At 39.3% G+C, this 25,561-nt stretch overlaps 1 protein-coding gene across 2 annotated transcripts in view; it reads left to right on the top strand.

Annotated features, from left to right (window-relative positions):
* The window catches only part of ITGBL1 (integrin subunit beta like 1), a 213,014-nt gene that overhangs the window by 112,734 nt on the left and 74,719 nt on the right, over nucleotides 1–25,561 (top strand). For both annotated transcript variants that reach the window (XM_043477360.1, XM_043477361.1), the window contains one exon: nucleotides 3,925–4,071. In XM_043477360.1, the coding sequence (XP_043333295.1) occupies nucleotides 3,925–4,071 (147 nt within the window). The remainder of the gene's footprint in view (nucleotides 1–3,924; nucleotides 4,072–25,561) is intronic.

Raw genomic sequence — 25,561 nt, 5'->3', positions numbered from 1 at the left:
CAATACTATTTTTCACCATGCTAGACTAGAGTTACATTTAAGCCTTTTCTGTATTACTTTTTTTTTCCCCTTTATTTATTTATTTATTTTTTCAGTGGGTTTTGTCATACATTGATATGAATCAGCTATAGATTTACACGTATTCCCCATCCCGATCCCCCCTCCCACCTCCCTCTCCACCCGATTCCTCTGGGTCTTCCCAGTGCACCAGGCCCGAGCACTTGTCTCATGCATCCCACCTGGGCTGGTGATCTGTTTCACCATAGATAATATACATGCTGTTCTTTTGAAACATCCCACCCTCACCTTCTCCCACAGAGTTCAAAAGTCTGTTCTGTACTTTGTGTCTCTTTTTCTGTTTTGCATATAAGGTTGTCGTTACCATCTGTATTACTTTTCTGTATTACTTTTACATTTGCTTCTTCTGTGATCTTCATTGGGGTATTGGATTCAGGTATACCTACTTTTTTCCCCCAAACAATGAAACCTTCAAAAACATTCTGTATGCCACTATTTCATCATTTAAACTGGTTGCTGTATATCCACTGACTCTCAGGAATTACTTTCACTGTGAATGTTTTACTGAAGTCATTCATTTTTTTCATAACCCTTCTTTCCCCAGCTTGAACTTGTTCAGTGGATGTTGGCTTCTGGTGGCAAAGTGTAGAAGGCACAGTCGTGGATGATTTGAGGAGGCACGGGGGCTATCCTGAACTAGGCGGTGTTCTCCCGCTTTGATCCTTTCCTATTTAGAGGCCAGACCTTTCAGCCCAGGCCAGTCGAAGCAATGACAGTATCCCATCAGTTCTTTCCAGTGTGGACACAATCGACCGCAGCTGTTTCTGAGAGTGCCTTTTGCTCAGATGAGGCAGGGGCTGGGGTCCAAGGCTGAGGCCAAGACCCAGAAGCTTAAGGATCATCACACATATGGTGAAAGTGAGGGCACATTTTATATCTTCTTCCTGTTTTTGTTTGGAGTTGGTGATGCCTAGAGGTGACGCATAAACTCAGAGTAGTAATCCTTGAGAAGGTCCGTGATGCTGCATTAAATGCTCAGGAAACAGAGGTGAAGACCTTACGGGCCACGTTTCCCCTAGAGCTTGTAGAAGTGCACAGAAATAGGAGAGGGACAGAAAAGTGAAGCCGCATAATATTAGGGGGAAAAGCACAGAGAATAAGGACTAAGCGAGGTAAGCAGAACAAAAAGAGAAGAGAGTGAATATGAGGGCAACAAGGGGAAAGGCTTGCAGAGATTTCTTCTAGGTCTAGTGCATCTGTACATCTTTTGAACATTTGTTAAAGCACCCACAATTAATCTGACTTCTTAAGGTACTAACTAGACCAGATTTTAATTTCAAGAATCTCTATTAATAGTGTCTGACCATCTTCACGAATTTGTTTTATGCCACTGCAATGTTTTTTTTAATTTTGACATGTGAATGAACCTCAGACAGAAAGTAATGCCTATTCTTTTTTAAAAAATGGTTACTTATTTTAAATTATTTATTATTAATTGATTGGTTAATTTATCATTTATTTGAATTCACTGGGTCTTATTTGCGATGCATAGGATCTTCACGGTGGCGTGCTGTAGGATATTTAGTTGCAACATGCGGGATCTAGTTCCCTGACCAGGAATCCAACCTGGGCCACTGCGTTGGGAGCGTGGAGGCCTAGCCACTGGACCACCAGGGACGTCCCTGGAATGGCTGCTCTTACACCAACTATAGAACTTCAGAATATCCTCCCGCCAGTCGCCATCTTCCTCCACACAGGCTCTGACTGTATTCCACGTGCCAAGGGATCAGGACTCTCACTGCCTGTGAATGCCAAGCACCTGCAGCAGTAGGTGGCCTTCTCCTGCGTACTTAGGAATTCCCTGGCCTCCTCACCTACTGGATGCTTTATTCTAACTTCCACAACTATTTTAAACTTTCAAGAGGAAAGCTTTTTTCCCCCTCTTTCAATCTAACTGTATTTTTTCAGTTTTATTGTTGAAGTGTCAGCTCGTCTTCCACAAATGGCAGCATGTTCTGTACTTTGTCCAGCATCCTCCTGGCACATTCAAGTACCCTACAAATGATGCCGCTTGTCTACCAGAATTTCAAAGTCACCGGCTCTCAGAGAACAGCAGAATTGATTGTACTTTAAATGTTAAAGATTTTGTTTTAAAAGCTGTTTTTTATCTATGCATTGACAATACAGCTCTGTGCAAATTTTGCTCTAAAAATTATATGAGGACAGGGAAGATGGGGAGGAACTTTGTAAGCTAGGATAAATGGCCAGAAGCTAGGCAACCCAATAACCTCAGAGATATAAGTGCTAATAAGTTAAATTTTTATAATAAAAATTCTTATGTTTGAAGGTCTAAATGATCATAGTCACATGTCATATGTATGTATCTATTAGTAATCAAAAAATTTTCCTTTAAAATTATGAGCTCTAAGACAAAGTGTTAATATCAACAGCAATTTGTTCCATAGATTCTGTTACATAGTAGGTGCTCAATAAACTTGTTGAATGGAATTTAGTGTAAATGAGAGATTTGGGTTCCATGGCCCCTAATAGCTCATCCTACTTTGACGTATGATTTTATGATTTATTCCATGAAGAAGCCAGTTTATAATGAAAAGCTTCCTGATAGACGGATGCTTCAAACTTGACAGATGGACATCTGCCCACAGACCTCATGAGATACTGATAAAACAGGCCAGTCTTCACTGAAGGCCAGTTTTCATACTCTGTGATATATATTAATATTAATGGACATGAGTTTGAGTAAGCACTGGGAGTTGGTGATGGACAGGGAAGCCTGGCGTGCTGCAGTCCATGGGGTCACAAAGAGTTGGACACAACTGAGTGACTGAACTAAACTGAATGCGAAATACAAAATAGCATGGATTTTTCATCCATTAGCAACACACTTGATTTACTTAAGGAAAGTATGATTCCACTTCCTTTAAAATCCTTCGTGCATTTTTGGAGAAATTATTGAAATCTACTTTACTTTGCATTTGTAATAATGAGTTTCAGAACAGTTATCAAGAGTTAGAAAAACTCAGCTAAAAAAAAAAAACTCAGCTAAGTTATTCATTCCTTTCTGTTTCTACTTGGTTAGATGTGTGGGCTCAAATGAATAAAAATAACAATAGTTCATTTTTATGTAGCATTTTAAGATACATTATATACTTCGTGATAAATGTGGATAGATAATGCAGTTTAAAATGAAGAACCTAAATGTCAAAAAGGCTGTCATTTGACCAGCTGTATTCTGTAGGGAGTAGGGTGAGGATTTGAACCTACTTATATGATTGGTAACCTGGTCAATTTTCTGCTACACCATATCACCACTTATCACAGTTTTTTGCAGGTTCTGTGTCCATGTGTAAAGAAATTAATTTCTTTCCTGACCTCTTTTGTGTGTATGAAATTAGTCTTCAAGGGTTGTGGGTAATAAAAAGGTCATGAAAATAAAGTCTGGGAGACTCCAGGAGCTGAGACCCTGTTTCAAAAACAAATCGCTTTCCGTTTCCTGTGGCTCCCCTCCGTGTGAATTAATCGCCAGATCCATTAAACCCTCCATTTGGGCCCCAGCAGGCTAATTCAATCTCATGCGCTTGGATTTTGATAGATTGAAGTTGATAGCCCTCCGAACCTGTGTGTCTGATCTGGAGTTGCTGCTTTTCTTTACCCTTCATGATCAATCAATATAGCTCGGGTATTTAAGAACATTGCTGGAAAATGGACTTTTGCCTTAATGTTTTCTGTGGTGCTGATGGGAATCCTGACTTCTTTGTGACACTCACTATTTGGAAACGAATTCTGACTTTAGTATATTTTTCTCATATACATGTGTATGTGTGTATATATAACACATTTTTACATACACTAGTATACATGTATACTCTTACTCTCATTGTGAAGGTCACGGGCAGTGTAACTGTGGAAGATGTGACTGCAAAGTAGGCTGGTTTGGGAAGAAGTGTGAACACCCACGTTCCTGCCCACTGTCAGCGGAGGAGAGCATCAGAAAGTGCCAAGGAAGTGCCACTCTGCCCTGCTCGGGAAGGGGTAAGTGAGGGTCTCAGGCCTTGCCATCCACCACCTCTAATCCTGCGAGTCGAGTGAATTCCGCTCACACATATCATTTAAAAAGTAGCTGAGATTCCTGAATGCGGAAAATTTTGCCTTTTCAGAATAATGACTCCAGTATCCATGAGTGAAAATGTGGAGAACTATAATCTATCTCTCTCTTTCTTCCTCTCTGTCACACACACACACACACACACACTCAGTCTACTTTAGCTTTGAGATTTGTTCAATTTCCATCTAGTTCAATGCTGCATTAAAAGAAGAAAAAAAAAGTTTGGATGTTTGCTCAGAGCTTTATCAATATAACCATCTAATTGTCCACTGACATTTGTGAAACTTAATAACATCCTATTGAATTGTACTGTTGGCTTTTGAGGAAGCATCATATAAACAGACCTCTTGGAATAAGCTTTCCTCTTCTTGGATGGCATGTAGCCTCAGGTGTGTTCTTCATACCAGATCAGTACACATTGGAGGAGAAGGAAGGATTCATCTAGGGGAAAGCTGGTTTCATTGTTTTTGATTTATCAAAATAAGAAATACAATTTCACCTCTCATGCGAAAATGGCAAAGTTAATGTGAAATATGCTTTCAGAAGAACTGGTAATTGAAGTTATTACAAATTTTATTCATGAAAGAGGAAAAGGACAATGATTTCCCTTCCGTGAATGTTAGATCAGAACCACCACAATATTGTAATTAGCCTCCAATTAAATAAATTTTAAAAATTAATTTTATGTTGCAGGGCTGTATTTTTTTTGAAAAATGAATTTTTGAGATAGAATTCAAATGTCATAAAATTTACACTTATGTCAAAGTGTACAACTTAGAGGGTTGTTTTTTTTTACTGTATTCATAGAATTCTCTGACCTTCACCACTGACTTGTTCCAGAACATTTTCATCACCACAAAAAGAAACTTGGTACCCCTTCCCAGTCACTCTCCCGTTTTCTCTCCACTCAGCCCCTGGAAATCATTAATCTTCTTCCTGTCTCTGTACTTTTGCCTGATCTGGATATCGCATCTGAACATGAGATCTATTCTTCTGCTTCTGACTTTTCTCACTTAATGTTTTCAGCATTATAATGTGTCACTACCTCATTTTATGGCTGCATAATATTCATCTGTATGGATATACCACATTTGTTCATCCACTCATCTGTCAGTCAACATTTGACTTGTTTATACTTTCAGGCCATCGTGAATACTGTTCTATGAATATTTATATACAGGTTTTGTGCAGAAAATTTTTGTGTTTTTTGTGGTTTTCATTACTCTTGGACATCTGCCCATGAGTGGAATTGCTGTGTCATATGGAGTTCTATGTTTAGGTTCTTGATGTACCGTAACACTGGCTTTAAAGTTACTATACTATTTTAGTTTTCCTTCAGAAGTGTATGAAGGTTCCAATTTCTCCACATTCCCACCATTATTTATTATCATATGTCATCTTTTCTCTACTATTATTTTTTTGACGGGTAGGTAGAAAACCCTCCCAAGTCTCCAAGATTATTTGTAACATACTATTTTCCTATACTCTGATATTTATCCCTAATGATTATAAGAAAGAGGATAAAACATGGGTGGAAGGAGTGTTTAATTTCAGGAACATTTCTGACTTGCCCCATCCTTCACTAATAACCCCAGACGGGAACCACTGTTATACCAGCATTAGTAAAATATGGTGATTCTAGTGCTTCAGCAAGCCTATTATGCTCTTAAAATAACAAAGACTAAAAAAATCAGTGTTTCTTGGACTACTGTTATTTATTTATTGCTAAGAATAGCAAGCTATATAATAGAAAAATAAGAAAAGCATATAAAATATCTTAAACATAGAAAATGACTTTAAGTGTGTGTAGATATGTCTGTGTTATTTATATATATCTGCCAAGGTTTTCCATTTGTCTTGAATTTTTATATGATGTTAGCGCAAGAGAATCATTTATGGACTTCACGTATCAATGTCTAATAAACTCTGACAAACATATTTGTCCCCTGCCTTTCTGAAGAGTCCTTATTTAGTTCCTATTTTTCAGGACTAGCATATACTTAAAGTTTATTATACCAAAAAGGTGTTAATATGTAGAGAATTACATTTTTTATTTTTATTTTTGTAATTTATTCAAGCCTTTTGATGCTCTTTACTGATTGTAAGCTTCTCAAGTTTCTTCTAGTTTCCTCACAGAGATATTGATGAGTGAAGTGGTTTTCCAGGGAACTGTAACAAAATGTAAGAATTTTGAGAATGAAGACCAAGGATGTTGACAGGCAGGCCAGCGCTCGGACCAGTGGTCAGAGACTTTGTTTTTCATAGGGCTACATCTGCAAACTCATGGGCACTGGAGGTTTTAAAGCAAATGGCCAAGATGGAAACTTCCAAAGGATTAGTTTTGCAGTTTATGAATGACAACTGCAGCTGTGGTTACATGAGTGAAGAAAGCAATTACAAGGCCCATCGGTTCTCCAGCCGGAGAGCCTCAGCAGCTCGCCAGCTGGGGCCAAGGGAAAAAAAAAAAGCAATTCTCCTGGTAGAATCAAATTAGATTACTTGCTTGCACCAGTGATGACTAAATGTGATCATTATGTCTTAAAGGCAGGGGAATAATTTAGAGGATGTCTTAAATTCTTGGTTAATCCTGTGATTCCTTGATTTCTGTTCCTTCATGTAGTTAGATGATTCTCCTGGAGTCAGTGTGGATATCCAGTGATTCATCCTAATTTCTGCTCCTGGGGTTGGGGGGTGGGGTGCAACTGTCTCAATTCTCCTATCAGTGTTCCGCTCCAAACGCAGAAGAGTTGGACATGACTGAGCACACAGACACAGGTGATGTCTACACATCAGTCTTCAACTCTTCTTGGTTAAAAATACACATTTATTGTTATTGAGATTCTCCTGGGTATGTGTCTGGCTTTGGCCAGAAAATATGAGCAAAAGGGATGTTATCAGTTCGGAGCGGAGGATGCAGAGGCAGTGAGAGATGTCATGGTGTTGTGTTCCCTGGCGTGGAGATTTGCAGGGTTTGAGATGGTGGCTGATCATTAGTCTGGGCCTCTAAATAAGGAGATGTCTGCTGACCAACCAAAGGTCTGTAACACAAGTGAGAAATAAACCTTTGTTGTTTCAAGTGGCTGAGACATTGGGGTTGTTTGTTATGGCCGCAGAACTCCTGATCATACTCTCTTCTGCAGGCAGGATTAGGGAATGCAGCCAAAGCAACACAAACAAGCTAGCAAATGCAACAAAAATCTCACTTTAATCCAAAGAGATAAGTATTAAAAAGTTGATGTTTATTACTGTATATATATTGAATATATCATATCAGTATGAGTGTCTAAATCAGCATAAATAGGGACTTCACTGGCAGTCCAGTGGCTAGAAATCTATGCTTCTACTGCAAGGGACATGGGTTCAATCTCTGGTTGGGGAACTATGACCCCATATGTTCCATGGTATGGCAAAATCAAACATAAATATATGTATATTTTATAAGTGATGCATTTATATTATTCTGTTAATATCAATAGCATTTATGGGCACAATAAAATGCTAAGAGCGTTGAATGCATTACCTTTTTTAACATTTCCAAAACACAGTGAGGTAGGAAGAAGTATAATTCTTCCACTTTTCACAAAAGAAGAAACCGGAACAATCTGTCATCTTACCTAGTAGGTGCAGGAGGTACGAGTTTTCATAGAAATTTAAATCCAGGCCCTTCGATGCAAGAGCTGTCATTTAAGATAATTTACTAACATTCTAATTTGTTAATGTGTTCTTATAACAACTTTCTGAACAACTTGCAGTGAATACATTTTCTTGTTATAAATATTCTTCTGCAAAATTATTGATATGGCTGCATAGCATTCCATAATATGGTTGTATCCATAGCAAAATAATTTAATCAACCCTCTTTTATTAGAAATCTAAATTGTCTCTTATTCAAGTGATAAATGTCATACTTTATACTCTTATAGCAGAATATTTGCATAAACCCTAAGTGTTATTCTTAGCTGTGGATTTGTTGTTGTTGTTAAGTGGCTCAGTCATGTCTGACTCTTTGCAACCCCATGGACAGCAGCAGGCCAGACCCCTCTGTCCTCCACTATCTCCCAGAGCTTGCTCAAACTCATGTCCACTGAGCCCATGGTGCTGCTGCCCCCTTCTCCTTTTGCCTTCAATCTTTCCCAGATTCAGGGTCTTTTCCAGTAAATCGGCTCTTCACATCAGGTGGCCAAAATATTGGAGTTTCAGCTTCAGCATCATTCCTTTCAATATATATTCCGAGTTGATTTCCTTTAGGATTGACTGGTTTGATCTCCTTGCTGTCCAAGGGACTCTCAGGAGTCTTCTCCAGCATCTCAATAGAAAAGCAGCAGTTCTTCGGCTCTCAACCTTCTTTATGGTCCAACTCTCACATCCATCCATACACAACTATTGAAAAACCATAGCTTTGACTATATGGACCTTTGTCAGCAAAGTGATTTCTCTGCTTTTTAATATGCTGTCTAAGTTTGTCATAGCTTTCCTTCCAAGGAGCAAGCATTTTTAACTTCATGGCTGCGGTCACTGTCTGCAGTGGCTTTGGAGCCCAAGAAAATAAAATAGGTCACTGATTCCACTTTTTCCCCTTCTATTTGCCATGAAGTGATGGGACTGGATGCCATGATCTTCGTTTTTCAAATGTTGAGTTTCAAGCCACCTTTTCACTTTCCTCTTTCACCATTTTCAAGGGACTCTTTAGTTCCTCTTCACTTTCTGCCATTAGAGTGGTTTCATCTGCATGTCTGAGGTCGTTAATATTTCTCTCAGCAGTCTTGATTCCAGCTTGTGATTCATCTAGCCCAGCATTTCTCATGATGTTCTTTGTATATAAGTTAAATAAGCAGAGTGACAATTTATAGTCTTGTCTTACTCCTTTCCTGATTTGGAACCAGTCCATTGTTTCATGTCTGGTTCTACCTGTTGCTTCTTGATCCACATATACAGGTTTCTCAGGAGACAGGTAAGGTGATCTGGTATTCCCATATCTTTAAGAGTTTTCCACAGTATGTTGTGATCAACACAGTCAAAGGTCTTAGCATAGTCAATGAAGAAGAAGTAGATGTTTTTCTAGAAGTTTCTTGCTTTCTCCATGTTCCAAGTAGTGCTGGCAATTTGATCTCTGATTCCTCTGCCTTTTCAAAAGTCAGCTTGTACATCTGGAAGTTCTTGGTTCACAGTACTACTGAAGCTTAGCTTGAAGGATTTTGAGCTTAACCTTGCTAGCGTGTGAAATGAGTGCATTTGTATGATCGTTTAACATTTCTTGGTATTGCCCATCTTTGAGATTGGAATGAATACTGAACTTTTCCAGTCCTGTGACTACTGCTGAGTTTTCCAAATTTGCTGACATATTGAGTGCAACACTTTAACAGCATCATCTTTTAGGATTTAAAATAGCTCAGCTGGAGTTCCATCACCTCCACTAGCTTTGTTCATAGTAAGGCTTCCTCAGGCCCACTTGACTTCACACTCCAGGATGTCCGACTCTAGGTGCATAGCCATACCATTGTGATTCCAGCTCATTAATACCTTTTTTTGTATAGTTTTTCTGTGCATTCTTGCCACCTCTTCTTAATCTCTTCTGCTTGCTTTCCTTGTGGTTCAGCTGGTAAAGAATCCACCTGAAATGTGGGAGACCTGGGTTTGATCCCTGGGTTGGGAAGATCCCCTGGAGAAGGGAACAGCTACCCACTCCAGTGTTCTGGCTTGGAGAATTCCATGGACTATACAGTCCATGGGGTCACAAAGAATTGGACATGACTGAGCAACTTTCATTTTCACTTTTTCCATTAGGTCCTTACCATTTCTGACCTTTATCATGCCCATTCTTGCATGAAATATTCCCTTGAAACCTCCAATTTTCTTGTAGAGAGCTCTAGTCTTTCCCATTCTATTGTTTTCCTCTATTTCTTTGCACTGTTCTTTTAAGATGGCCTTCTTATCTCTCCTCCCTATTCTCTGGAACTCACTTGGGTGTATCTTTCCCTTTTCCCCTAGCCTTGTGCTTCTCTTCTTCCTCATCTTTCTGTAAGGCCTCCTCAGACAACCACTTTGCCTTCTTGCGTTTCTTTTTCTTGGGGGTGGTTTTGGTCACTGACTCCTGTGCAGTGTTGTAGATCTGCCCATAGTTCTTCAGGCACTCTATCAGGCACTCTTGAATCTATTCATCACTTCTACTTTTTAATCATAAGGTATTTGATTTAGGTCATGCCTGAATGATCTAGTGATTTTTCATACTTTTTTCAATTTAAGCCTGAATTTTGCAATAAGGAGCTCATGATTGGAGCCACAGTCAACTCTAGGTGTTACTTTTTCTGAATGTATAGAACTTCTCCATCTTCAACTGCAAAGAATACAATCAGTCTGATTTTTATATCGCCCATCTACTGACGTCCATGTGTAGAGTTGTCTCCTGGGTTGTTGGAAAAAGATGTTTGTTATGACTGCCATGTTCTCTTGACAAAACTGTGTTAGCCTTTGTCCTGTTTCATTTTGTACTCTAAGGTCCAAACTTGCCTGTCATGCTGAGTATCTCTTGACTTCCTACTTTTGCATTCCAATCTCCTATGATGCAAAGTACATCTTTTGAAACAAACCAAGATCATTCTGTCATTTTTGAAATTGCACCCAAGTACTGCATTTCAGACTCTTTTGTTGACTGTGAGGACTATTCCATTTCTTCTAAGGGATTCTTGCCCACAGTAGTAAATATAATGGTCATCTGAATCAAATTTGCCCATTCCTGTCCATTTTAGCTCACTAATTCCTAAGGTGTCAATGTTCAATCTTGCCATCTCCTTGATCACATCCAATTTACCTTGATTAATGGACCTAACATTCCAGATTCTTAGGCAATATCATTCTTTATAGATAGAACTTTGCTTTCACCACCAGACATATACACAACTGAGTGTTGCTTCTGCTTTGGCCCAGCCTCTTCATTCTTTCTGGAGCTGTTATTGCCTTCTGCTCTTCCACAGTAGCATACTGGACACCTTCTGGCCTGGAGGGCTTATCTTCTGATATCTTATCTTTTGCTTTTTCATACTGTTCCTGGGATTCTCGAGGCAAGAATACTGGAGTGGGTTCCATTTCATCCTCCACTGGACTCTAGAACTTGTCACTATGACCGGTCCATCTTGGGTGACCCTGCATGGCGTGGCTCATAGATTCCTTGAGTTATGCAGGCCACTTTGTCATGACAAGGCTGTGATCCATGAAGGACTGGATGTGGATTGAAAACATTTAAATGGATAAAAATATATTATAACTTCTTAATAAACTTTCCCAAGCAATTTATAATCTCTAGAATAATTGTATCAGGAGTGGAAGAGGGTTTCCCTCTGCCTACCAGTAGTGACAATTTAAATAATTAGTTAGCTTTCCTTGGTGTATTTTCTGTTTGTGTTTAAACTTTTACTGTTTATCAAACTTGTCTTATTGACTTCTATAATCATGAAAACAAATGATTTATCTGCAGGCATTAATATTCAGAAGCTTGTGTTTGCAGTATTTGCCTTCTTTGATCATCATTTGTCCTTGTGTCTAAGTCATCGTTTTGTTTGGTACTGAAGTCCCATGAGCTTTTGTTGTCTGTCCTCTGTACCCTTTGGTTCTCTTTCATCAGACTTGTTCTAAGAGATATTGCATATGTTTTGGCCCTTAACACACATACCCATACACCCCCACAAGGGGAGGTGTGAGGTGGAAGAAGAATGACAAATGGAAGCTAATTATTTAATATTGCAGCTTCTGGAAAATAGGAACCATGTCCTCATTTTTATCAATTAGTATGCCTTAATTAATGAATTAAGCAAGTTGGTTCAGTTTCCTCACCTAGGAACATAATTTGAAAAATGGATAGCATGCCAAATTTGCACCATCTGGAGATTTTTCAATTTAAGCTATCATTTATCTCTTCTTTTTATTGGCAAAGCACACCTCTTCTTGCGTTGATCAACCAGAGAAGCTTTTTGTGATGCATGCATTTTTTTTAACCTGTGTTTTTTACTCTACATAGTTTTTTTTTGTAGCTGTCATTTTTCTTATTTATATATAGAGAGATACAATTGTTATTTGAAATAGAAAAAAATTTTAAAGTTGGAAGTCCTCTAAGAAATTATTGTCAATTTTTGTGGGTAGGAGGGTCTTTTAATTTTTTAATAAAATTTTTATCAGTTTTATTGAGATATTGATATAAAAAAACAAAAAATTGCACATATTTAATGTGTATAATTTGATTAATTTGGATGTGTGCATATACCTGTGATGCCATCGGCACAGTCAAGGTGATAAACATATCCAGTAAATGCCCCTGTGTCCTTTTCCTCTGTGTGTGTACGCAGGAATGCTTAGCACAAGCAAACATTGACTATCTAACATAGTCAAACTAACAGAAGCAGACAGTGGAGTGGGGAGGAGTGGGGAGTGGGACAGTGGAGTGGGGAGGAGGAAATGGGGGAGTTTTTTTTCAGTGGGTTTAAGTTTTATTTATACAAGGTAAATATGGTCTGGAGATCTCCTATACAATGTAGAGTGGATAGCTAACAATTTTAACTTTTTTGTGTGGTTTTGTGAACTGAAAAAAATTGTTAAGAGGATAGCTCTCCAAACATTTTAAGTACTGCACCACCAAGTGTGATTTTGACTGTATTTTTAAAGTTCCCAGAGGCCTAATTAGATATCTTATTGTAAGTGAAGTGGGAAATGTATAGACAAGAGAACCCAGTATTTCCTTTGAGCAGTACTTTGAGTACACTTTGTCAACAAAGGTCTGTGTAGTCAAAGCTGTGGTTTTTCCAGTAGTTATGTATGGATGTGAGAGTTGGATCATAAAGAAGGCTGAGGGCCGAAAAACCAATGCTTCCAAATTGTGGTGCTGGAGAAGACTCTTGCAAGTCCCTTGGATAACAAGGACTGTTATCCAATCAATCCTAAAGGAAATCAACCCTGAATGTTCATTGGAAGGACTGATGCTGAAGTTGAAACTCCAATACTTTGGTCACCTGATGCAAAGAGCTGACTTACTGGAAAAGGCCCTGATTCTAGGAAAGACTGAAGGCAAAAGGAGAAGGGGGCAGCAGGAATGAAATGGTTAGAGAGGAACAAGATGACAGAGGAGTCGGTGGACATGGAGGACATCTCTCTCCACGAATACATCAGGAATACACCTTCAGACACGCAAGTGCTTCCAGAACACCAGCTGAGAGCGGGCAGCAGTACCTGACCACCGGAAAAGAGCATATAGAACCACACAAAACTCGGTAGGACAAAAGAACCAGGGGGAGAAACAGGAGTGTTAGTAGGACCGGACCTGCCCTCGGCAGGTGGGGGCACTGAAGCAGGGGTCTGATCCCCACGTCGGCGCCATTCTTTGGATCAGAGGAGATGGTTAGATAGCATCACCGGCGCAAGGGACGTGAATTTGAGCAGACTCCGGAAGTTAGTGGAGGACAGGGAGTCCTGGTGTGCTGCAGTCCATGGGGCCGAAAAGAGTTGGACATGACTTAGGGACTTAACAACAACAACTTTGAGAAGGAGAGTGGGATTCAGATTTACTCTCTCCTAAGTATTCAGTTTGATCCATCCCCTGTGTCTTTCAGAGCTTGAGAACCCTGGAACCGTCATACACTGAATTATGACCTTTCAGACACAGTTGCTGAGCTCCCCAGCCAAAGAAAACGCAGAAATGATCCTGTAAAATAAGCTTCTTTACTCTTCCTTTTTCAGAAGGAATCATCGTACTTTCAGTGATGCACCAAATGGGGATAATATCAGTGAATTGGGAAATCATGCCAGAAGCAGAAGTCTATATATTTTGTCGTATTATAGACATTAAATGATGAGACATTAGTCTCTGGATCCCCAGGGTGTCTCCCATGGATCTCTGAGCACACCTTAAATTTTCAGTGTCTCTTTTATGGCTTTTATGTGTGCTCTGAAACAATGGAATGACCCAGAATAGAAAAATAATATCTAGGAAGAGAAAAAGCCTGTTTATTATTTGCTTCCTTTGTACTCAGAAAATACTTATTAGAATGTCTTAAACTGTATATGTGTTCCACATTTCACAAAACCTCAGCAGTGTAAATGCTATTTATTATGACTTTGTTAGGGCTTCCAGGGTGGCACAGTGGTAAAGAATCCAGGATGCTGATGCAGGAGACGCAAGAGACACAGGTTCGATCCCTGGGTCGGGAAGATCCCCTGGAAAAGGAAATGGCAACCCACTCCAGTATTCTTGCCGGGGAAATCCCATGGACAGAGGAGCCTGGGGGGCTACAGTTCAGGGGGTGTCACAAAGAGTTGGATCTGACTGTATGCGCATGCACACACACACACAACTTATTTAAAAAATAATATGGAGAGAAAAAGATTGGGATTGTAGGAGAACTAAATATAGTGCCTCCATCATTCTTCATGGTTTCATGATGTGCTGGGACATTTTCTACCTTCATGAGGAAACCAAAAGTGCAGGTGCCTTGTGCACCTGCAGACTGGTGTTTTTCTGGACAGTCCATATTAAATCTGATATTTAATCTCTCAATCCTATGAAGAAGCAGCGTTTACTAAACTACAGGCCTAATTTGTGTACATTGAAGGAAATTGCTAAATATAATGGAAGCAAGCCAAGAAAAGAAGATCTTAGGCAAGATGACTTGGTAGGAATTCTCCTTTCCAGCAGGCAAATAGTTATCTCTGTTTCCCTTCTTTATTTCATCCTGCCTTTCCTCTTGCTATTTTAATATTCAGCAAAGCAGAAAGGAAAAGAAATTCAGAAGCTGAATTTCATAATTTTGTCTAATCTTTTAAAAAAAAGATGGCACAAAGTAACTCAATGGAAAATAATAAATATAGTATTTTTGGGGGGATAACCTGAGGATTTTCTGATCCATAGTCCAGAGAAGTGTATCACTCCCCAGAAACAGTGAATATTTTTTTGTGTGTGTTCCAGTCAGCGATCTTGCTTAAATGGTTTGTCTCCGGCAACAGAACATTTTGTGTCAAAGATAGAAAATGATCCAAATAAGTGGACAATTTTTATTACATTTTGCATAACTTTTATGCAGTAAATTGAAAACTGGCGATATTTTCTGGCTAAGGAAAGTTCCCAGTAAACACTGCAACAAATATTGTCAAAATCTATTTGAAATTAAAATAGAATATTGGACATGAATTCAATCCCGATTTCTTTAAGTGACCTTAAAATGAAATGTGTGGCAACTATGACAATTTTGTTATGATAATTATTTATTTCTATTAAAACATTAAGCCCACTGTGTAGGATATAGTGTGGGGCTCTAGTGGTTATTTACCTGATTTTATTCAATATAAACAAGCAAACCAGATACATTTAGTGGGGAACAGTCTCTTCTGATTATCAGCAGTAATCTTCACAGAACTACACATTCTATACACTTTCTTTTTAATAGAAAAATCAATGAGGCAGAGTATCACTATTATGTCTAGGTTTTAGGGTCATGTAGATGATCAAAACTCTATAATTCCTTTCTTGGATACATAAGATGTCATTAAAAATTATATAGCTTGTCATTGTGTTAAATTTCCATGATGAATATACATGCACATATTATATTGTTCAGTCACTCAGTCGTGTGACTCTTTGCAACCCCATGGACTGCAGCACACCAGGTTTCCCTGTTTTTCACCATCTCCTGGGGCTTACTCAAACTCATGTCCGTTGAGTTGTTGATGCCATCCAACCATCTCGTCCTCTTCTCCTCCTGCCTTCAATCTTTCCCAGCATCAGGGCCTTCTCCAATGTGTTGTCTCTTTGCATACAAATATTATATTCAACAGAAAGTAGTATGTTTAATGTATAATCATACTAGAGCATATTGACATCTTATGTATCATATTTTCATTAGTGATGTTGCTTATTAAATTTAATAAATCTAGTATTTATGGATCATTTTACCAGGTATAGGGCTCCCCCCCCCCCCAATGGCTCAGTGGTAAAGAATCACCTGCAGTGAAGGAGATGCAGGTTTGATCCTCAGGTAGGGATGATTCCCTGAAGGAGGAAATGGCAACCCACTCCAGTATTCTTGCCTAGAGAATCCCATAGTCAGAGGAGCTGGTGGATGTTAGTCCATGAGGTTGGAAAGAGTCGGCCATGACTGAGCACATGCACACTTAAATGTTGTCATAGAAATGCTAGGTTCACCTTGCTCAGTGCCTCCTGCAATGCATCCTTGCTAAAATACTAAGTTAAGTGTAACTAAAGGGACCAAGATATAACCTTCTTATACATGAGGCAAATATGTTAGCATCATTTCATGAGGTTTTCTTCCTCTTTTCTTTGCCTCCCATCATGTTTACTTGTCTAATGGAATAGGAGAAGACACAGTTCTACAGTGACTGTTTCATTAAGAGTCATTCATATTAGCAAAGCAGTGAAATGACAACAGTTTAGTGGTTGGATTGGTATTTTGAGGGTCTCATTATCTCTACCGGGTATATGTACATATACCTGCCTGTTTTAAATGGTCAAAGGACACAGTATTGCAGTGAGGCAAGGAAGTGGGGTTATTTGTTTGGGCTGAAAGACTCTAGACTGAATCTGGGTTCTGACAGTAAGTCATTGGGGCTACCTTACTGGTGACTTTGAACTTCACTTTTTCAGGCTGTTTTTCCTCTCCTTCACTTCCCTCTGCAGCAAGTGCACTTGAGTCTGTTCTGACTCATGTGGATCCTTAGATTCCACTTGCTCTCATGGGTCCCATGGGTTTCATTTATGACTCACCTTCTTCACAGACTTTCTCTGGTTTTGCATCGCTAACCTGACAGCTGAGTACTCTTCAGAAGAATCAGGTGACTCGCTATGCTGTTTTCTAGACTCTGCTTTCTCCCAAGTGACTGCTTTGGGTACAGACTCATATATTCTTCAGTTAAGACATCCTTTCATTTGGGCTATAACAGTTAAGATGGATGAGATTTTGGTTCTTCATAAATATTTATTTCTCATGTGATGCCTTTTATTTGGATAAGGGAAGAAAGACAAGGTTCTTTGGCTTCCTATTTAAGTTTCTAAGTAATCTTGGCCTCTTTGCTGCTCAAAATATCCATGCCATGTGGGTTGTAAATAGTACCAAATGGTCTGGCATAGCACTGTCATGAGCTGTTTAAAGTTTGAATGGTCCCAAGAATGAAACTGCAGGTATTTGAGGTCATATGTAATGTTCTTTACAAGGACATCAAATCATTTTCCAGCATTTCTTCATCTGGAGTTTTTCCTGTGGTCCTATATTGCACAATAGTTAACTGAAGGAGCTTAAAAGAAATGTAAAAAAAATTGTCAGCAGATAACAGAGTCTACAGTGACTAGAAAGTTCTTTTACACAGCTTCACTTGATGAATTTGCTAGAAGTCTGCATATCATGAATTATATTGAACTATAGCCACAATATGCCAGCAAATTTGGAAAACTCAGCATTGGCCACACGACTAGAAAAGGTCAGTTTTCATTCCAATCCCAAAATAAGGCAATGCCAAAGAATGTTCAAACTACCACACAATTGTACTTATCTCACATACTAGCAAAATAATGCTGAAAATTCCCAGGCTAGGCTTCAACAGTACATGAACTAAGAACTTCCAGATGTTCAATCTGGATTTAGAAAAGGCAGAGGAACCAGTGATCAAATTGCCAACATCTGTTTCAGCATAGAAAAAGCAGGAGAATTCCAGAAAAACACCTACTTCTGCTTCATTGACCACCCCAAAGCCTTTAACTGTGTAGATCAAAACAAGCTGTGGAAAATTCTTAAAAAGATGGGAATACCAGACCACCCTACCTGCCTCCTGAGAAATCTGTATGCAGGTCACGAAGCAGCAGTTAGAACCAGACATAGAACAATGGACTGGTTCCAAATTTAGAAAGGTGTACGTAAAGGCTGTATATTGTCACCTTGCTTATTTAACTTATATGCAGAGTACATCATGTGAAATGCTGGACTGGATGAAGCACAAGCTGGAATCAAGATTGTCGGCAGAAATATCAATAATCTCAGATAGGCAGATGACAATACCCTTATGGCAGAAAGCGAAGAGGAACTAAAGAACCTTTTGATGAAAGTGAAAGAGGAGAGTGAAAAAGCTGGCTTAAAACTCAACATTCAAAAAACTAAGATCATGGCATCCGGTCCCATCACTTCATGGCAAATAGTTGGGGAAACAATGGAAACAGTGAGAGACTTTATTTTCTTAGGGTCCAAAATCACTGCAGATGGTGACTGCAGCCGTGAAGTTAAAAGACACTTGCTCCTTGGAAGAAAAGCTATGACAGATCTAGACAACATATTAAAAAGCAGGGGCATTACTTTACCAACAAAGGTCAGTATGGTCAAAGCTATGGTTTGTCCAGTAGTCATGTGTGGATGTGAGAGTCGGACTATAAAGAAAGCTGAGCCTTGAGGAATTAATGCTTTTGAACTGTGGTGTTAGAGAAGACTCTTGAGAGTCCCTTGGACTGCAAGGACTTCAATCAATCCTAAAGGAAATTGACCCTGAATATTCATTAGAAGGACTGATGCTGAAGCTGAAACTCCAGTACTTTGGCCACCTGATGCAAAGAGCTGACTCATTTGAAAAGACCCTGATGCTGGGAAAGATTAAAGGCAGGAGGAGAAGGGAGTGTTAGAGGATGAGATGGTTGGATGGCATCACTGACCTGATGGACATGAGTTTGAGCAAGCTCTGGGAGTTGGTAATGAACGGGGAAGCCTGGTGTGCTGCAGTCTATGGGGTCGCAAAGAGTCAGACGTGACTGAGCAATGGAAGTGATAGTCTCAATGGGCTGTCCTGGTGGCTCAGATGGTAAAGGATCTGCCTGCAATGCAGGAGACCCGGGTTCGATTCCTGGATCAGGAAGATCCCCTGGAGAAGGAAATGGCTACCCACTTCAGTATTCTTGTCTGGAGAAGTCCATGGACAGAGGAGCCTGATGACAGGCTACCGTCCGTGAGTCACAGAGTTGGACACGATGGAGCGACTGACTCTTTCAGTGTCATTGTCACAGTAGCGAGATGATGGCAGAACTTACACACTTGAGCGTAGTTTACTGTAATTATAAAGAGGCGAAACCCAAGGAGTGTAATTCATGCGCGACTCTAAATCCACTATTCTGGATGATTCTGTTACATAAAGAGAGAAACCCAGAAGGACTCTAGTGGAAGAGAGTCCTGGGTGTGGTCAGAGGCCTAAAGTCTTGTGGCTGCATGAAGGCTTGACAGGGCTGGAACCTATGGACATTATTTAACCCTTTCCCAAGTGTCCCTCCCATTACTTGTGTGATCCCTGGGAAAACCCTTGACAGGCAGCAACCTCCTGTTTGGGTCGAGATGCTCACACACGGTGCTCCGGTGCTGTGCTTCCTCTCAGCATCGGTAGCCTCATCCCGTCAGCCACTTTCCAATCCTGGGGCCATGTGCCTCTGTGGGGACAGAATTCCAGACATGGCCTATGAGAACCTCACAGCATGCTTGTGCTCATCCCATTCATTCTTTGTGTGGCCCCGGGAAGTTTCATTTTACTTTACAGACTGTCAGTTTTATCTCTGTATTATAATGGCTGCTTCCTCTAAAATGTTGTGAGGGATGATCAAGTTGGCGCATAGGAAATTGTCTTGTTAACTGGAAAGCCAACCTGCAGTTGTGAGGGATTGCTGCGGTTTAAGTAGACGACACAACAGGTGAACTCAAGGCCATACAATGTTAGAAAATAAGATCAGTATTCATTCACTTCATTCATTAATTCATTCACACATTCGACCTTTATTTATTGGGGCCCTACTGTGTGCCTAGAACTGGTCTAGGTGTGTAGGATAAAATAATAAATAGGCAGCTAGTGTCAGGGCTCTCAGAGAGCTTGTGGTCAGTTTGGTTGGAGAAGTGAAGTGAAGTGAAGTGAAATAGCTCATTCGTGTCCGACTTTTTGCGACCCCATGGACCTACCAGGCTCCTTCATCCATCCATGGTATTTTCCAGGCAAGAGTACTGCAGTGGGTTGCCATTTCCTTCTCCAGGGGGATCTTCCTGACCCAGGGATCAAACCCAGGTCTCCCACATTGTAGGCAGATGCTTTTACCATCTGAGCCACCAGGGAAGTCTAAAGAAGAAAACAAATAATTTCTCATAGCACTAGGAGAAGGACGTCAAGATAATATGGCCAAGGTGGGGTATGCAGCCAGCACCAGATAACAGAGTCAGGGACCCTCTCTGAGGATTTCTACTTGGCCAGATCTAAGTGTTGAAAAAGAGCCAGATGAGGGAAGATGGCCGGAAAACAGAAAATATATATATATGTATTTATACCATACTTCAGACTCAAGTAATGAAGGTTTCCTGGAAGAGATCAAAGTTGGGTGGGCTTTGTTCTTTAAGAATCTAGAGAGGAGATAGAATTTGTTGAAGAGGTATTTTAAAAATAACCACCGTGAGCTCCCACCTGACTTAATCTATCTGCAAGATGGCCTGGGCATCAGGGATTTTAAAAGCTCACTGGTGACTTTGCTGTGTGGCCACATTTAGAATCACTGCTCTGAAGAGTTGTGTAATGGGCAGAGTCCTGCCACAGAAGGATGGGCACTTTTGTTTTTGCCCTACTTCCCACAGAGCAAATGGGCCTTTGGGGAGTGCTTAAGAGTTACAGAAAAATTAATGTCCTGCGGGGTCTTTGCCGGATGCTCTGTTGAAAAGGTGGAAAAGCAGTGAAGCAGTGGGGGGTGGGGCATGGGAAAATTATGCTCTTGGAGAAAAGGATAAAGAATTTTCAAAACAGGAAGTCCCATCAGGAGGTACAGAAATATAAAAGAGTATACTATATTTGTTCAGGGAATTGATCCATCCAAGTTTTTGTGTATCTGAGGTAGGAGTGAGAATCTGAATTTTAGAATAGATCCAGTGTAATTGCGAAGCTTTGGGGTGTGAATGCTGGGATTGAATCTCTTTCACAGTATTATTCTTCCCTGTTCCTCAGTTGCCCAGAGCCCTTGGGCTGACTTTCAGCCTTCATGGGTTGCTTTCTGACAACTAAACTGTGATGTGTTTTTCCAACCAGAATTAATTTATATTACAATGAAAGATTCTTAGAATTCTATATCCCAGGATTCTTAACCTGAAATTCACACAATTCTGGCAGTTTATGGTTGGGTATCAGGGCAATAAGTCACTCATATAATAGTGGAAATTAACTGTACATGCCTTTTTACATTTTTATAAAGAGAGGGCCTATTGTTTCTTTTACCGGGTTCTCAAAGAACTGCATAATATCAACAAAAGGTGTGATTTAAATGGCTGCTATCCAAAAGTCTACAAGCAATAAATGCTGGAGAGGCTGTGGAGAAAAGGGAACCCTCTTACACTGTTGGTGGGAATGCAAACTAGTACAGCCACTATGGAAAACAGTGTGGAGATTCCTTAAAAAACTGGAAATAGAACTTCCATATGACCCAGCAATCCCACTTCTGGGCATACACACTGAGGAAACCAGATCTGAAAGAGACACGTGCACCCCAATGTTCATCGCAGCACTGTTTATAATAGCCAGGACATGGAAGCAACCTAGATGCCCATCAGCAGATGAATGGATAAGGAAGCTGTGGTACATATACACCATGGAATTTTTACTCAGCCGTCAAAAAGAATTCATTTGAACCAGTCCTAATGAGATGGATGAAACTGGAGCCCCTTATACAGAGTGAAGTAAGCCAGAAAGATAAAGAACATTACAGCATACTAACACATATATATGGAATTTAGAAAGATGGTAACGATAACCCTATATGCAAAACAGAAAAAGAGACACAGAAATACAGAACAGACTTTTGAACTCTGTGGGAGAAGGTGAGGGTGGGATGTTTCAAAAGAACAGCATGTATATTATCTATGGTGAAACAGATCACCAGCCCAGGTGGGATGCATGAGACAAGTGCTTGGGCCTGGTGCACTGGGAAGACCCAGAGGAATCGGGTGGAGAGGGAGATGGGAGGGGGGATCGGGATGGGGAATAAGTGTAAATCTATGGCTGATTCATATCAATGTATGACAAAACCCACTGAAATGTTGTGAAGTAATTAGCCTCCAACTAATAAAAAAATTAAAAAAAAAAATAAAAAAAATAAAAATAAAAAAAAACCACTGCATAAAACCAAAACACTTTTAGAGAGAGGTCACAGCAGATTATTAAGAAACATATTTTGAGTTAGATGTGCCTTAACTATACATTGTATGGTTTAATAGTTAAACTAGTCAATTATCCAAATAGTAATCAAATATAGAAATACTTGGTGATATCTAGTTGTATTTGTAACTTATGATGTGATTTCTTTTCTTTATTGAAGTACAGTTGATGTGCAATATTTGTGTAAGTTTTAGGTCTACAACATAGTGATTTACCATTTTTAAAGGTTATATTCCATTTACAGTTATTGTAAAATATTGGCTATATTCCCTGTGTTGTACTGTATATCCTTGTAGCTTATTTATTTTATAGATAGTAGTTTGTAGTTTGTACCTCTTAATCTCCCACTCCTATCTTGTTCCTCCCTCCTTCTCTCTCTCCACTGGTAACCACTAGTTTGTTCTCTATGAGTCTGTTTTTTGTTGTACTCACTAGTTAGTTTTGTTTTTGAGATTCCACATATAAATAACATACATTAATAGTATCCGTCTTTCTTTATCTAACTTATTTCACTTAGAATAATATTCTCCAAGTCCATTCTTATTGTTGCAAATGTCAAAATTTCATTTTTTTATTTTATGTCTGAGCAGTATTCTATTCTATGTATGTCTATATGTGTATGTGTGTGTGCATATATGTGTGTGTGTCTGTATATATGTATGTGTGTACACACACATGTCCATAAACACATGTATATGTATATATATATATACACACACACACATGTCCATAAACACACACACACCCCTACATCTTCATCTGTTCATCTGTTGATTGACTCTTAGGTAACATCCATATCTTGGCAATTGTAAATAATGCTGCTGTGAAAATTGGGGTTCATGAATTTCTTTGAATAGCACTTTTGCTTTTTTTAGGATTAACTACCCAGGAGTGGAATTGCTGGGTCATATGATAGTTCTATTTTTAGCTTTTAGAGAAACCTGCATACTGTTTTCCATGGTCGCTGTACAAATTTACATTCCCACCAACAGTGTATGAGGGTTCTCTTTGCTTTCTTGCCAACATTTGTTATTTGTGGTCTTTTTCAATGGTAGCTCTTCTGACTGGTGTGAGGTGTTATCTAAGTGTGGTTTTAGTTTGTATTTCTCTGATGATTAATGATTAATGATGTGCAGTATCTTTTCCTGTGCCTGTTGGCCATCTGTAAGTATTCTTTGGGAAGCTGTCTATTTAGATCTTCTGTCCTTTTTTTAACTGGCTTGCTTGCTTTTTGATGTTGAGTTGTTGTTGAGTTGTTGTATGAGTTGTTTATATACTGGCGATATTAACCCCTTATCGGTCTTATCATTTGCATGTATTTTCTCCCTATCAGTAGGTTATCTTGGCTTTTTTTTTTTTTTTAATGTGTTCACAAGATTTGAGTTTGGAATGAAATGACAGACCAAACTCAAAACCATTTTCTTCTGAGGCAGGAGAATTTATCACTGAAGTTTCTTATTAGAATAATTGGAAACAGATAAAATTTCAAGTAGGAGGGAAAATTCCATTCCTGTGTTTCCCTTCGAACACAGTGACATTTCTTCTATAATGCTCTGGGTTTTATTCTCTACTCATGACAGGTATCCATTCTGATTAATAACTGTTGCAGTCTTGAATGCTCAGAAGAGTGTAACCTGCCACTCTAGAAATAACAGGAGTATAGGAACAAGAACAGAAGGAAATTTAACGTGTATGCTAATAAAGTTCTTTTTTGAATTTTATTAATATATATAAAAACTCAATAAAGAAATATAATTGGTGTTTTGCAATTCCTCTGTGGCTCCAAACTAAGGTTTTGGATAGTCTATAAACTTCTTTCCAATCAACATTCAGTCATGTTATTATTGTTTTAACTTTAGCTAGTTATTGTCCATATGAGTCCTGGAATTATGACGGACAGGGATAAATTATCAAAGAAAATTCCAAGCAGTGTAACAGAGCACAAAACCTGAGGATTAACAGTAAAGTAGATGGACAAATAGGTCATGAAGCAGCGATAACTTCTGTGATTATTAATCTTGAATGAACCAAGCTCTACCTTCCTGGGCTTGAAATTGTTTATCATACATGTATCCATTCATGTATTCATTTCTTTATTCAATGCAATTAATTCTGTTGGCAATATAAAATGACAAGTAGACTCTTCTTAATGGTTACCTTAATGGAATGATTTGTGTGGCATTATTTGAACTTTGATGTTGCTGCTAGATTCTGGTTGAATCCAAGGCCTTTATTTCTATGCCATAAACTGAATGGACTGAGAGGAATGATGTGAGTGAGAATAATGGCTTTTGTTTTTTCAATGTAGATGATAAATATGGAAAAGTGATCATAAGACCATGGTTGATGCTTACTCTAGATCAAAGACTCTCAGTAACAAAAAGATATGACATTACTGCTGCTGGATCACATTGAAGAGCAATCCCCAGTTTGGGACATATTGCAAGTTGTTTGGATTTTATGTCCTGAAAAAGTCTAGCTTTCTTGATTATGTGTTTAATTCCTTTGTCATTAGTTACAGTGCTAAGGATATAGCAATATTACACAACATTCATTTTAACTGAGTCTTTTGGATGTAGATGGTAGAATGTTAGTTCAACCAGAAACAAACAAAGGAGTTGTGTGCTTACATAACCTAGAAGGACAGGGGTGAAGATGAGCTTTAAAACTACTGGAGAAGGGATTTACAAACCTTTACATCAGTTTCTCTCTTTCTTACACATGCACGCGCGCACACACACACTTACACACATGGATGCAGGCACATGACCACATGAAGCTGCCCCCAGCACATACATTTCTGCTCTGTTAGAACTTTTATCTTAATCTTGCCTCCTATAGATGAATTATTCTCCATGCAGAAGGGTCATAGGTTCTAGCATCACCTAAGGTTATATTTTTACTGTGCCCTCACAAAGGAAAATAAGGGCATGGAGAAAACTCCCCTGGCAGTTCAAGGCAGAAACAATAGGTTGTGTAACTATTATGATCAATTTTGAACCAGTTCTTATGTCCAAGAGCTTCCCAGTTGGTGCCAGTGATAAAGAATCCACTGGCCAATGCAAGAGATGCAAGAGATGAAGGTTCAATCCCTGGGACAGAAAGATCCCTTGGAGTAGGAAATGGCAACCCACTCCTGTATTCTTGCCTGGAAAATTCCATGCACAGAGGAACCTGATGGGCTACAGTCCCTGGGGTTGCAAAGAGTTGGATGCGACTGAGCAT

This window comes from Cervus canadensis, chromosome 9, assembly GCF_019320065.1.
Source record: "Cervus canadensis isolate Bull #8, Minnesota chromosome 9, ASM1932006v1, whole genome shotgun sequence".
NCBI lineage: Eukaryota > Metazoa > Chordata > Mammalia > Artiodactyla > Cervidae > Cervus > Cervus canadensis.
Note: the sequence above shows the minus strand (reverse complement) of the source record. Positions and strands in the feature narration are given on the sequence as shown.